A 16,263-nucleotide genomic window follows, 5' to 3' on the forward strand; every position below is an offset into this window, starting at 1 on the left:
AATGTACAACTTGAAGAATTATGTGAAAGTAGCCAGTTTTTGCAGAACTTCCTATAAAGGTGGTGGGGTTGCCATTTTTTCTAACTATAAATCAACTAAAGCCATAAATATAACAAAATATGCTATAGAATTGAGCTTTGAAGCTACAGCACTGGAAACTAAAATTGCTGGGAATTTATGTCGTGTATTAGGTTTGTATCGATCACCAAATGGTATAATTAAAACCTTCTTTGAACAGCTGGAAGATATAATCCAACACCTCTCAAAAACATATGCTTATTTGATCATTATAGGAGATCTGAACATAGACACGAGTAAAAATACAGACAATACTAAGACCCTACTGGACTTATTGTGCATATACAACCTAAAAATAAAAATAGATAAACCAACCAGAGTAACAAAGCATAGTGAAACTATTATTGATCATGTAATAACAAATATTCCTACATGCTATTGTGACACACAGGTAATAAACTCCACATTAGCAGACCATTTTGCAATCATGATAGACATAAATATAAAGACTAGTGATTCAGTGCAGAAGATATGGGAGATGAGAAGACAGAACTACCCACATAACATAAATCTGCTAAAAAAGATGTTAGAGGCAGAAAACTGGGAAACAATATATGCAGCTAAAGATGCAAACACCAAATGGAACCAGTTTTATTCTTTATTCAATTATTATTATGATGTTACATGTCCTGTTAGTAAAAGGCTTGTCAAACAGCAACAAAAAAAGAAAAGCTGGGTGACTGGAGAAGTAATCCATGCCAGAAATAATCTGAGAGTGTATTATGACCTCTCCAAACAAAAAAATAATGAGGCCTACAACACACTGTATAAAATAAAAAAGAAAGAGTACTGTAGTTTTATCAGAGAAACTAAAGCATCATTCATCAGGATGTCTATAGATAAGGGAAAGAACTACTCAAAAGGTTTATGGTCGTTCATTAATGGAGAGAGAGGAAAAGTAACAAATCGGGCAGAGGACATCTGCCCACTGATGAGTGGGAAAAGCAACGCAAACCCTCTAGAAGTAGCCAATACTTTTAACAGATATTATATTACTGTAGCAGATGAATTAATAAGTCAAAATAAAACAAATGCAGTAAGTAAATTGTTAAACCCCCCACATACAAATCATACTATGGTTTTCATACCTACAACAGATGCAGAAGTGTCAAACCTAATAAAACAAATTAAAATTAAATATTCTTCTGGCTTGGATGGTGTCACATCACATCTCATAAAGGAATGCAGAGAATGTATATTAAAATCATTGACACACATGCTGAATGCTGCGATAGAAGAAGGTATACAGGGTGATTAAAAAAGAATACCACAACTTTAGGAATTTAAAACTCTGCAACGACAAAAGGCAGAGCTAAGCACTATCTGTCGGCGAATTAAGGGAGCTATAAAGTTTCATTTAGTTGTACATTTGTTCGCCATTTCAGCCAATAAAGTTTTTGGTCCCTTTTTCTTCGAAGGTGCTACTGTAACTGGACTACAGTATCTGGAGATGTTAGAGAATTGGCTGTTCCCTCAGCTCGAACAAGAAGCACAACAATTCATATTTCAGCAGGATGGAGCGCCACCACATTGGCACTTATCTGTCCATAACTACCTGAACGTCAACTACCCGAGGCGATGGATCGGCCACCAGGCATAGTAAATCGCCAAAACTGGTAGCTAAATAAAATAACAGTTTGGAAATTAGATGGCTGTAAGGTGTTTTGATTTGACATTCACAACTGTTCGTTGCCATTAGATGGTATGTTCCCATCATGGGTGGGCTTGTGAATGTTTAGTAATGTTTTACAGCATGTATTGTCATGCCCACTACTTAAAAACTGTATGAGTAATCATCTCAACTGATTGTTGGAAGATTAAAGTCTCCTCCAATGAAAAGCATATGACTGGGGAACATACATACTGGTGAAGTGAGGTTTTGTCTAAAGTTATTAGTGGGTGTGGGAGTTGACAGAAGGGTTATGAGTTTATGCTCATGCTTTATACTGAGTGTTGTCCAAACACTCTCACACACCACTACAATTTCTACATTGGTGGATTAAAGTTTTGTTCACTGCAACAAAGACATCACCTCCATTTCCCAATAGCCTACACATTAGACCAAATGGGAGCAAATTTATCTGGCCTCTCTGAGGTGCCAACATTGAAACTGGTGTCAGTGACTGTGAGGCAATTGCAGCAACAATGACTACAAAAGTACAAAGAGAAGTTAATACAAGTAGGGAGATTTACACATTTAGTAAATCAGATAAAGAGACAGTTGTATTTAATCGCAAACAGGGACTCAGAAACATTTATCTCTGAGCAGAAAAGGAAGAACTGTCACCCAAGTTGGAAAGAATAGTTGACCTTGGGCTGGGCAGACTTCTGCATAATAGGTGTACAACAAAGCATAAGGGTAGAGAGAGAGAGAAAGAGAGAGAAAGAGAGAGAGAGAGAGAGAGAGAGAGAGAGAGAGAGAGAGAGAGAGAGATGCTGAAATATGTTTGGCTGCCAAGAGGGAAATACATGAGGCACTAATGACTATAGTAGCAAACTCCTACTGAACAATTTCTCACAAAACTCAAAGAAAATCTGGTCATATTTAAAGGCTGTCAGTCATAGGCCATAAAATTAGTGAGCAGATAATCACGGATGACACATGAACTAAAACTGAGGGGAGCCAAAGCAGAAATGCTGAACTTCATATCTAATGTTCTGTTACTAAGGGAGACACAAATGTATTGTCACAATTTATTTCTCACCCCCCTACAAAGATAAGTGATGTAGATATCGGTGTCAATGGCACTGAGAAACAGCTAAAATTGCAAAAATTGAATAAAGCTTCAGGACCTGACTGAATGTTAAGATTTTCATATACATACATTTATAAAGTAGCTACCAAATGCTTTCGCTATAGTTTCTGGAGTTCTTTGTACTGATATGTCACATCTGATTTCCGTGGGTCTATGATTTTTAAATGTAGACAATCTATTTTTTGAATTTATGATCCTTCACATTGTTTCTGCCTTGCATTCCGAGTTGATCATTCAAACTTGGGAGTAACCTTCACAGAAGCCCAGTACATAATTTTTTTACAACAAAACATTAAAAGAATTATTACATGGAAGATGAAATTACAATAGGTTCATAAGTTTCAAAATTAATGGACTTAAAAGATGGCAGTAGGCAGACATTTATTGGAATTACAAAGGATCACTCCCACGTACACCCTAGTGGGGCTGATAATGCTTTTAGTATCTGTCATTGCATAAATTGTGTATCTTATAATATGGTGAACTGCCTGAGCCAATTTTGGACACTGATGTAGTTGTGAAATGACTGGAAGTGACAAGATACTGTCTATCGATGTTCTAGGTGTGTTCCTCGGCTTCACTGCTTTATTGTAAAATACATTTCTTGATTTTGTCTTGTATTGTGTTCTTATGCCACAGATGAAACATAAGTTTGATGAGAAAGACAAGCGTACAATCATTGGCCTCCCTTCTCTTTATTCTGTGAACAGTAGGTCCCATAACTGGTTCCAGTATATGATTGTCACAAATGTTACACATAGTATCCAGGCTGTATGCAGACAAACACAGAGATTTCCATACCCTCTTTCTTCTCTACTGCCTTACCAACATACACTGTCGCTCATATCTCTCATCGACCTTAACAATCTTGTCTGAACAACATTGCAAAAATAGCAATTTCCAAAAGAACAAAATCCTTTGTCACACTCTATCGTTCAGCTACTTTCTCAAAGTTGTTCTCAGTAGCAGGAACCTGACTCTGGAATAACCTCCCACATTATGTCACAGAATTGAATAACAACTCCAGCTTCAGAAGACAGTTGGTGACATAGCTACTGAAGCATCAGTAAAGATTACCATTGTCCCTGTATTCACTCACTACCCTTGCACGTCCTTTCCAACCTGAGCCTCCTCATTTCCCAGTATCCTTAGCTGGTGCAGCCGTCTTAAATTTCCTTTCCTCATAACTCACTATATCAGAAAACATTTATTTTGTACATCTATGAGGGTTGGAACTTAAATAGTGGCAACTATTTATTCACAACTGATACAAAAGAGTTACATTCTTGCACCTGTAACTGTCCTTCAAAGTAGTCTCCAGCATTGTGTAGAACCTGTTGATAGTGATTTGGAAGATGTAGTATACTGTTAGTAGAGCCTGTTCTGTCAATGGCACGAATGGAGCGGTCTACTGCCTGTCGAATCTCTGGAACAGTTCCGAAGCGAATGCCATGAAGTTGTTCCTTCATCTTCGGAATCAAATCAAAGTCACAAGGACTTAAGTCCGGAGAGTATGGTGGATGGTACAGTACTTTCCAGTCCCATCAAGTGAACAGAGCAGCCACGGCTTGTGCTGAATGCGCCAGTGCATTGTCATGCAAAATGATGAGTGGGTTACACAGAAAGTGTCGCCGCTTCTTTCACAAAGCAGGTCGCAGGTGATGCTCCAAAAATGAACAGTAATACAACTTAAGTCCTTGTGACTTTGATTTGATTCCGAAGATGAAGGAACCACTTCATGGCATTCGCTTCAGAACTGTTCCAGAGATCTGGCAGACAGTAGACCGCTCCATTTGCACCATCTACGGAACAGGCTCTGCTGACAATATACTACACCTTCCACATCACTGGCAATGAGTTCTACACAATGCTGGTGACTACTTTGAAGGACAGTAACAGGTGTAAGAATGTAACTCTTTTGTATCGGTAGTGAATAAACAGTTGCCACTGTTTAAGTTCCAACCCTTGTATAAATTCTTTTTATATTTGCAACTATCAGTATTGTTGTTATTGTCATTACTACTACTACTACTACTACTACTACCACTACCACTACCACTATTAGGGCAGCAGCAGTACAACTACTTCTGGTATTAGCTGTATTGGTTCATTGCCTATATTACTTACTCACATTGTGACTATAGACACTCAAATCATTTTAATACTATCTGTCATATTAAAAATGTTATTTCTTATGTAACTATGATGTAAAAAAAGGTACCATACTGTGTGTGTGTGTGTGTGTGTGTGTGTGTGTGTGTGTGTGTGTGTGTGTGTGTGTGTGTGTGTGAAAACCTGGTCCAATGCAACAGAGGGCCTGCTGGCTCCTATCAGATCAGGTTAAATAAATAAATAAAAATAAAATTACTGGTGTCCTTTTCCACGTGCAGTCAGCATATGAGGTATCAAACATCATTTAAGCAGTCATTCTTCCCATGTTCCACACAAGAATGGAGTGGGAAAAAATTGGATACTTAGTGCAATGGGAAGAACCGTCTACCATGTTTTTCACAGTGGCTCATACAGTATGGATATAGATGTAGAAAAAGTATGTACACGAACTCTGTGACAGAAGCAATGTGTTGTTTGCCTGGGGCAATTTCTGGTAAACCACAGAAACACAAGTTAGGATTCTCATATACAGGGAGCATCAAAAAATGTATACACAATTTGAACTGTCATAGACAATTTGTTTCCCGTTCTACAAGGTTAAATATCTGTGAAAAAGTAATGTTATGTTTCTTCAACAGGTGGCAGCAGTGGCAAGGAAGTAACTGCAACATGGCAGACATCTGTTTGAGCTTTGAAGCGCAGAAGCAGATAATTAAGTTGTACTGGAAGTTTTACAAAGTAGCTGCGGTTCAAAGACAGTGGAGAAGTGAGTATGGTACAGAACCACCTTCAAGGTCAACAATTACACGTCTACGAGACAAATTCAAAATTCATGGAACAGTGTGTGATGTGCATTAAGGTCAATCAGGGTGACCTCGTACAGCTACAAGTGATGATTCCACAACTGTGGTCTTGGAATTGTTTCAGCGTTCGCCTCAAAAATCTTCAAGGCAAGCGGCACATGAGAGTAATGTAAGTGCCAGTAGTGTGCTACACATTCTGAAGAAAGGCAAGTTTCGTGTGTACATTCCAAGGCTGGTGCAACAGCTAAGTGACGACGATCCAGATCGAAGGTTAGAATTTTGTGAATAGGTTCAGGAGATGGTGAGACGTGAATCAGGATTTATGGGTAGCATAATTTAGTCGGATGAAGCCCAATGCAAACTCAATGGAACTGTCAATAGGCACAATTGTGTGTACTGGGCTGAAGATAATCCTCACATTACAGTTGAAAAGGCTGTGAATTTGCGTGGTGTAAATGTGTGGTGTGGTTTGTCTGCAAGGGGACTCATTGGGCCTTTCCACTTTGAAGGTACTGTTACTGGAGAAACGTACCTAACAATGCTTGCTGACTCCATATTCCCTGCCATTCGTGCATTATACGGTAATGATGAGTTTTATTTCCAACAAGATGGCGCCCCGCTGCACTATCATAGAGATGTATGAGCATACCTGGATCACAATGTGCCAGGCCAGTGGATAGGACGCAGGGGACCAATCGAGTTTCCTGCATGCTCTCCAGACCTCACGCCACTGGATTTCTTCTTATGAGGCACAGTAAAAGATGAGGTGTACAAATGTAAACCACGTAACCTGGCCACACTTTGGAATGAGATTCAGGCGGTGTGCGCAGAAATCTAGTATGATGTACAGAATCTGGTATGATGTATGGAATCACTGGTGACTCGTACTCAGAAATGTATTGATGCTGAAGGCCACCAGTTTGAACACTAATCACATTTGCAAAGTACATTTATTTTTCCAATTGTACTTTAAGCTTTCCATTTCCAGAAATTTAACATTGTAGAACGGGAAATAAACTTTCTATGATGCTTCAAAGTGTGTATACATTTTTTTGACGCACACTGTATGTACACGAACTGCCATCTTCCTGAATGTAAGTCTTGTGCTTAGGAGTTGGGTTGGGGTTGGGTTGTTTGGGGAAGGAGACCAGACAGCGAGGTCATCGGTCTCATTGGATTAGGGAAGGAAGTCGGCTGTGCCCTTTCAAAGGAACCATCCCAGCATTTGCCTGGAGAGATTTAGGGAAATCACGGAAAACCTAAATCAGGATGGCCGAACGCGTGATTGAACCGTCGTCCTCCCGAATGCGAGTCCAGTGTCTAACCACTGCGCCACCTCGCTCGGTTCTTGTGCTTAACCAATGCACCACCTCATTCAGCTAACACTGTAGAACAACAGTGGTGACAACATTTTAGGTACATACCTGTCCGGGTCGACTGTTACAGTAACTTGATCAGCAGAAATGTTGAGCTGCTTCACATGGAAGACAATGGAGTCAACTTCAGTCCCTGGCAGAATGGTTAGTGTGATGGCGACGTGGCCGTGGAACGTGAAGTTGGTGCCCTCACCGAGGAAGGGCCTCACGGTAAGGCGGTACAGCAGTGGCCTCACACGAGGGTCCAGTCGGCGAATTGTGAACTCCGATTCATCCCCAGAATCTGCTCCAGTGTCAGCATTGGGTTCAACTTCAGATGAAGGTGTCCCATTGCTGCTGTTGGCACCTCCAACTGTCTGTGTGTTACTCGAACCCTATGGGGAAAAGGTACACATCAGCCACATATTGTTATTTTGGTCTTCAATCTGAATACTGGTTTTCTGCAGCACTTCACTCTATCTTGTGCAGGGCTCCTTCATCTCTGCATAACTACTGCATCCTACATCCACTTGAACCTTCTTACTAAAGTCAAGTCTTTTGTCTCCCCTCCCCCTCCCCTAACCTCCATAACAAAATTACACTATGTGGGATAAAGGCATGGAAAGGCACTGTGGTAAAAGAGTACTTACAGTGTCAGAAGCTTTTCCGTTGCAGACTGCTGTCAGTAACAGTTTCTGCAATGAATCACGAGCAGTCAACATGACGATTTATGAACCACATGTAGGTAGCCAATGGGACTTTCGTTAGCTATTTTCTATAGTTATTACATAAAGTTAAGTAATATTTTGTTGTATTAGGTTATAGTTTAACAATTTCTTTATAATTTTTGGCAAAATCAGAAATAGTAGGTACAAATGGGTCATTGTAGTGACAAATGCATATCTGAGGCTACATCATACTTTCATGCTGAGATTCATTGACTCCACCAACTCACAACAAAACTACCCCATTCTATGCTAATCAACACCCCAGGATACGCTATGGGTCAGTCTGTAACCACATCTAGTTTTCTTCCCCTCACAGTCCTTGGCTTTGCCAACTCACAACCAAACTATCACATTCCAACCTAACCTATGCCTCGGGCGACGCTACAGGTCACTCTATCAGCACATCTACTTTTCTTCCATTCACATTCCTTGGTTTCGCCAACTCATAGCCAAACTAATTATATTCCAACCTGACCTTAGCTTCCAGATTTCGCTACAGATCAGTCTGTCAGCTCATACTTTTTCCAGTCTTCAAAGAAATACGAAAGTCTATCGCAAAGTTTAAAACTTCATTAAAACAGTGTCACTAAAACTTAATCTGGTGCTCTCCATATTGAAAACAAATGTAGTAAATTTGTATCATTCGCCTATAGATGTAATCAGACTCACCCATTCTCACTGGCTTCCATCTCCTGTCACACACACACACACACACACACACACACACACACACACACACCTCCAAAATCTTAAGATATTAGCAAGAAACAGGCAAATATTTTGGCTACCAGCATTATTAGTGCAGTTTAAGCTGTGCTATTAGGTTCCAAAATAACCACAATCTCTTAACTTGGGAGAAACAAATGTATATGACACCAAAGATTGCCGATACTTATCTAATTTCTGCAAGTAAAACTGTCATAATCCAACATATCCTTGGACTCGGGCAAAGATACAGAACAATATGCTGCCACAAACAGATAGTCTAATTTTCACATTTGTTGTCTTTGCCAGCTCAAAGCCAATCGTACATTCCAACCTAAACTAAACCTCGGACTATGCTGCACATCAATTTGTGACCACCATAAGATTTTTTAGCTATCACATTCATTGGCTTTGGCAACTCAAAATCAAACTGCCACATTCCAACCCAACCACAACCTCATATTTCGTGACACTCTGAAGAAAGCAATACAATATTTGTGAGAACTGCGAATAAGACAATGGTTCCTATTTTGGCGCTAGAAATTCATTATCTCTGTGGTGCCTCAGGCGTAAAGCATCATATCTTTGGACCCAAAGATTGTTGCTTCTCTTTGTCTATGTCTTCTCACCGCGCTACATTAGTACAGCCATGTTGTATTCGCCTTGTTATGTGCTTAAATAAATGTTCATTCAACAGCTCAAGTGTGTTATTATTTATCTATGACACGTAATATCCACAGTGGTGAGCCCAAAATTGGCTTCGTGCATTCGGGAATTATTTTGTGCTTCGTTTCATCATTAACGGATTTCGTGTGCCAGTCCAGTGTCTTCAGAACAATGGATCTACCAGTGTCCTTTTCTGCTAATTCCTCACACCCTATTAACTTTACTTGCATATTTACTAGTGAACCTAATGTGCATTTGGTGAAAAGTGAACAGTTACCTGGGACCATCCATATCAGCGGCCACTTAATCGTAACAGGCCCAACATGGCCACAGTCAAGGGCAACTACACAGCAACGGCTGCTACAAGGACAGAGCACGCTGCTTAGTGACATTGTGAACGATAATTGAGTGATGGACCTAGTGGTTCAAACCTCAGCTAAGCAGTCCTCTTCAGTTTGGTCTGATGTGGCGATGAAATTCGAGAACAGTAATTCGAACGTTCATGTGTGCACAGGGTAGCACATTCTTATATGCCTGACATCATAGGACCACTCCCGCATCAATTGACTGCACTGGTTTCCACGACCATTGCTTCGTGGTCACACCACAATCACATTCTCCTCACTTTCGTAACGGCACCGGCCGTTCCAGCCACGCCGGTTACGCGATCAGCCCCCTTGTGGCTGCTCCGCAACTGCCTTCCGCCCGCTATTGCAACGGCACCGGCCGTTACACCAGTGCCACATTCGCCTTTGGGCCTGCGTTGGAACACATCGTGCCAACGATTGCACCAGCTCATTCCACATTGTGTGCTGCTTGCGGCCGGCCCTCCACACAGACCTCAGGCAATGCATCGTCCACCACTACTGCACTCCGAGTGTTGGGGGCTTCCTACCCCCCTCACACAGATCTTCATCTCCCAGTGCTGCATCAACACGTGTTACCTGTCGGGTTTCCTAAGCTGCAAAAGTACAGTTGCAAAAGTACAACCCTAAGACTTTGTTCGCACTGGTGGATCATCTACTGGATATCCATGGGATTTCGGATGCTGCCGCACGTTTTGTCTGCCCGGTGAGCCAGCTCCATGTTCAACTGGACCCCACCAGTGATCTGCTCCTCTCACTGCCCGTCTCACCCAAGTATTTCATGGCGAAAACATTGTTCACTGAAAGCATTTCTTGCCCACCATCAGAAGCTATCCACCACATCATCCATGATGAGTACCAATGTCGTACTGTGGACCTTGTGGATGGACAAACATACATTGGACCTACAACTTCACCTGCTACCTCATGGCCAGCAGTTGTGGCCATGCGGTTCTAGGTGCTTCAGTCTGGAAGCGTGTGACCGCTACGGTCGCAGGTTCGAATCCTGCCTTGGGCATGGATGTGTGTGATGTCCTTAGGTTAGTTATATTTAAGTAGTTCTAAGTTCTAGGTGACTGATGACCACAAATGTTAAGTCCCATAATGCTCAGAGCCATTTTTTGCTACCTCATGTAGCTGACCCTCTCGAGGTTCATCTATGCACGGTCAATGAGGCCTACGCAATCATCTGTCACCAACACTGCGTGTCATGTACGACATCACCATTACCTTTAGCTGGTACGCCTGCACCTTCGGTTCCGCGCTCTGCTGGCAGGCGCCAGTGCACATGCCTCAGCATCTCAGCGGCCTGTCAGGAGCTGCCACCTGGCGGCCAACAGGAGGTACTGACTGCTACCTTCTGACAGCGGCCGACCCTGTTCGAGCAGCAGCCCGAGTGGTTTCAGGCAACGACAAAGTCAGTTGCGTCACCCGACCACTCCACACCGTCTCGTCTGCTATGCTGGTACCATGCCATTTAACCACTCACAACTGCCACGGGCCATGTACCCAAACAATTCCGGTGGGCACGTTTAGGTGCCACGTCCTGCCACGATCGTCCTCGGCACCTACTGTCTGACACCTCACCACTTGCTTCAGCGGTGCGACGCCTCTACGTCACGGACTTGTCATCAGGCACTTGCTTTCTCATCAACACTGGCGCTGATGTCAGTGTTATCCTGGCCATGCACACAGGCAAAATGCTTTCTCCCACTAACCTCTGATCACCACAAATCACTCTCCTATCCCGGTCCTTGGCTCCAGCAAGATGTCACCTCGCCTTTCACCAATCTCTGCCTTCCCTTGGACTTTCCACATTACCGACATGGATGAACCTGTGATCAGGTTGGACTTTCTACACCATTAGGAACTTTCGCCATACCTGCAGGCCGCAGTGCTCCACCACGCGTCTGGTTCTATTGTTGCGTGCTTGACCGAGTTTGGCATGACTCCGCTCTCCTCCCCCTTGGCTATGCTTTCCACATGTGCATCTCTGCTCAAGGATATAACTGCACCACACTCTGATTTATTGGATGTGCGTACACAGATCGATGAGCTCTGCAGACATAACGAGGCATTATGCATCCGTATTGACACTGCCTCTGCTGAAATGGCTCACGCATGGAGTGTGATTTGCAGTCTGTCTGAACTGTCAATTGCTTCTAATGTGCCTTCACACTGCATTGCTCCTGTGTCGAGTTTCCCTCCTTCTGCTGCCAGTTCTGTGCCATCATAGGTGATTCTGTAGATGCTCATGTTCTTGCTTCGCGGGATTCCTCGCAACGCGTGGCTGCCGTGCCATGCCCTCTGTCGTCGTCTGCTGCTGACACCCCACCCACGCTATTCCAGCCGGGCAAGGTCAGTGAACTACTCGTGCCGCTCCTCTCCCCTCCCCCCCCCCCCCCCCCCGCTGCCTCCTTTCACAGGTATCAGCAACGGCACTTGTCATAGAATCCACACCACGGACAGCCCACCTATACATTATAAAGCTAGACATCTTAATGCTTCCAAACTTGTGCTAGCGAAAGAAATTGTTCAGGATTTATTGGCTTCTGGCGTGCTCTGACCATCGGACAGCAACTGGCCTTCACTTATCCACCCTGTTCCTAAGAAGGATGGCTCGCTATGCATGTGTGGGGACTACAGATCCCTTAATGCTCAGACAATTATCGATAACTATCCCATTCCTCATATCCAGGATTTCATGCAATTACTGCATGGCTCGAAGTTCTTCTCTGTCTTGATTGTTCGAAGACATATCACCAAATTCCCATGCACCCGCCGGATATTCCGAAGACAGCCATCATGACACCCTTTGGCCTATATGACTGGACTAAGCCCATGCTTGACGCATTTGATAATCTGAAAACTGGGATCATGAAAGCGGTCACACTCGCCCACCCCGACCTCAAGGCCCATATTTCTATTACAACTGACGCTGCTGAGTCAGCTGTGGGTGCTGTCTTACAACAGCACACTCAGCCACTCCATTTCTTTTTTTTTTTAAAAAAAAAAACTAACCAAGAGCCAGTTTAAGAGGTTGGCTTTCGACCACAAGCTTCTCGCAGTTTATGAGGCAGTCAAACACTTCCAGAGTGACCTGGAGGGGCGTCCTTTCACTGTTTACTCGGATCACAAACCTCTCATTGAAGCAATATGCAACCCGGCGAAGGGCCTACCGCCGCGATGCTTGCAGCACATGGACTTTATTTGTCAACATTCCTCAAATGCTTGTTACATCCGTGATGCGCAAAACGTTGTAGCTGATTACCTATCTCGATGCTCTCCGCACCCTTGAACTTAAGATGATCTTGCCCGACTCCAGACTGAAGACGTGGATACACAGCAATTGGTTTCGGACAACAAGTCTTCGCTCACTATCAAACCTGTTGTCCTACACGGGTTGACAACCCTGGTCCTCTGTGATGTTTCTATGCGCTCCACCCACCCCTTTGTGTTGTCCGCTCTTAGGTGTGGGATCTTTGATGCTTTACACAACCTGGCCCACCCCGGAACGCGGGCAACAACGAGACTAGTCACTGGAAGGTTCGTCTGGCCCAGCGCATGGCATGATTGCCATTCCTGCACCTGCACATGTATCCCTTGCCAACGTAGTAAAGCAGACAGACATGCACAGCCTCCTTTAGGACACTTCGACGTCCCCAGGGGTCACCTTCTGCACATGCACATTGACATGGTTGGTCCTCTCCCCTCTTCCAAGGGGTACAAATACATATTGCCTATGATCGACCATGCAACCCGTTGGGTTGAGGCGGTCCCTCTTGTAGACATAATGGGAGAGACCATAACTTGCGCTTTCCTATCGGTATGGGTCATGAGATTCGGCTGTCCCTTTCACTTACTACGCATCAGGGATGACAATTCGAGTCCATGCTATTCGCTCGACTGTATGAGCTGTGCGGAGTATCGAAATTCCACACTAAGGCTTATCACCCACAGGCAAATGGCCTGGTTGAGCGATGGCACCGAACTCTAAAAGCTGCTCTCACGTGCCATGGTGGGCTTTGGTCTGAGGCACATCCTTGGGTCTTACTCGACATCTGTTCCACCCACAAGGAGGACCTGAATGCTTTGCTGGCGGAGGTCTTGTATGGAAAACCCCTCCTCCTGCCAGCTGAATTAGTCGAGGATGCTCCCCAAATGATGCAATCGACCTTCGGGCCCTTGCAGAACGAGTGCGTGTGCATGTCATCTCCCTTCGACCACCCCTGCCTCACACTCATTCCTCGCAACTGGTGTTTGTACACAAAGACCTGGCATCGCGCGAGTTCGTAATGCTGCACAACAACTCCGTACGTGCAGCCTTGCAACCATCTTACTCAGGTCTGCACTGTGTCTTGTGTGGCAGAGCGAATACTTTCATGATTCTTCTCAATGGATGGCCCAATACGGTTTCAGTTAACTGATTAAAAATGGTGTGGTCCCTCACCGAACCGCCTTCTGGTGCCTCCGGTCTGCCTGCCATCGCCGCCATCTTGCCCGCTGACGCCGCCGACGTGACCTCCAGTGATGCTCCACTGCCTGCGCACCAGTCCAACGCACGTGAGCCTGTTGGCACGGCTTCCAAGGCGCCCACTTCTCATGCTGGACGCTGCCTTCAACTGCCGCACTGGCATGAAGTTTTTGTGCTCAAGTGAGGAAGCTTCCCTCCGCCCTGCTGGGTTAAGGGGGGGGGGGGGGCGTGCCCTCTGTGGCGCCTCTGGCGTAAAGTGCCATATCTTTGGACCTGAGGATCTTTGCTTCTCTTTGTCAATGTCTTCTCAGCACGCTACGTTTGTACAGTCATGTTGTATTCGCCTTGTCCTGTGCTTAAATAAATGTTCATTCGACAGCTAAAGTGTTTTATAACTGATCTATGACACGTAATATCCACATCTGTTTTCCTCGCTTCTCATTGGTAACCTAAAAGTATTATCCCATTGGCTACGAGAAACTGAAGCACTACCAACCTACGCACAAAACAAAATCATCATCGTGACTGCCGCTGTCTTTGATCCATCTTTTAGCCCAGTTCTTAATTTTAAAATTGATTTTTATTACTCATGTCTTTAGCCTCCTACATTATTTCCATGCATTTTTCTATATACAGGCGTTCGATTTTTAGTTTTCCGCACTGTACTGACACACAATATTTTCTTGTTTACATGTTGTCATGTATCCATCTTCACCCCATGTAGTTTTGTTTTGATCGCTCCAAGTGCGGTCGGTTTTTGTTTTGTGGCTCACAGAACACTAAAATATCAGAAGTGCATGACCCACATTACGTAGGGAAACAAAGGCTGATAGTAGAATTCCGAGTGGCCTGGCAGTGAACTTTTTAAGTCGTGAAAATATGGCACAATGATATGGATTCTTGCCTTGCAAATACGATCACTAGATGATAATACTTTCCATTTATATCTTATGGATGGATCTGGTAGTCTGCTCGTAAAGTGTATTTATTTGTGAAACCCAATATTGCAATTTCGGCCGTGTAGCTGTTATCAAGTGAAAATAATGCTCCTGATTACCATTTTATTGTGCGTATTGCACTCTTTGAATTGCAATGTAAATATGTTCCTCATTTTCTGCTTGATTTTTGCTGGGTGGGATAAATGATTCCACATGAAAGAAAAGCTGGTTTCGTCACATGGCATGGTGTGGGCACGCGTCTGTTACTGCTTCCAAATCCGTGTGTGTTTAACTGCTCGATTTAATTGCACTGTTAAGTATATAGCTCATATTCTACGTGTCTTTTTTTCGTCCATTTTTAGTACTATCGCATGTAATGGGCCCACCGAAATTTTGACTGACGTTTGCTAAAATGTACTGTGAAATCATAAGCGTAACTGCTGTCGCATTTCTGGTATTTGCAAGGAACAATCCTCTAGTCACTAATACTACAAAGTGTACGGCCCGCTCATCTACGTCTACATCCATACTGTGAAATGCGTGGGACATACTGCCAAGAAGCAACAGGATTCAAAGCAGAATTCTCGTTTCGTGACAAGATGTAATGAAACTGAATAGAACATTACTAACAGGAGTTCTCCATTAAATTCGAGAGAGTATGGAAAACTGATGCAATAAAAACAGCATAGAATACGACAAATATACTAATATGCATTTAAGTCGAGCCGTTCATACACGGATTCGTAATCAACAGCAGATACACGTAAGTCCACAGGACACCGTGCAACGAAAGCAGTGTCTGTTATATATGAATCTAAAGCAAATATGGTATTTCTAACTCATGGAATATTACATGTGCGATAAGAACGTAATCAGAATAGGAGCAACATTTGCACAATGTGATGAAGCCAACATCTACTAGCTATGAAACGAAAACAAACATGGAAGACTAAAAATCAGCCATTAAGAAAGCGAACCAAGGTCGTATTACCAGAAATCACTATATGAGTTTCGCCCCCATGCTGTGGTTGTATCAATGCAAAGTACACCATGAGAATGTGAATATAGATTAACATGCAAACGGGAAAATAGTGTGTGTTCAAGAGCGCCCCTATGACAGTTTTACGGTGGAGGAGGGAGGTGTAGAGCTAGGGGTGTAGGATGTAGCTCTTCATGCTTCTCTATACCGTGCGAGCCTCTTCATCTCTGAATAACTGCCGCAACGTACCACCTTCTGAAGCCGTTTACTGTATTTATTCCCAGGCGAAAATCCCCATTAATGT

The 16,263-nt window shown here is 43.5% G+C and overlaps 1 protein-coding gene across 2 annotated transcripts in view; it reads right to left on the reverse strand.

The window, feature by feature from the left end:
* Positions 1 to 16,263, reverse strand: part of LOC124552607 (aminopeptidase N-like) — a 272,739-nt gene that overhangs the window by 214,443 nt on the left and 42,033 nt on the right. For both annotated transcript variants that reach the window (XM_047126932.1, XM_047126933.1), the window contains exon 3: positions 7,174 to 7,499. In XM_047126932.1, coding sequence (XP_046982888.1) covers positions 7,174 to 7,499 — 326 coding nt within the window. The remainder of the gene's footprint in view (positions 1 to 7,173; positions 7,500 to 16,263) is intronic.

Source organism: Schistocerca americana, chromosome 10 (genome assembly GCF_021461395.2).
Source record: "Schistocerca americana isolate TAMUIC-IGC-003095 chromosome 10, iqSchAmer2.1, whole genome shotgun sequence".
Classification (NCBI taxonomy): domain Eukaryota; kingdom Metazoa; phylum Arthropoda; class Insecta; order Orthoptera; family Acrididae; genus Schistocerca; species Schistocerca americana.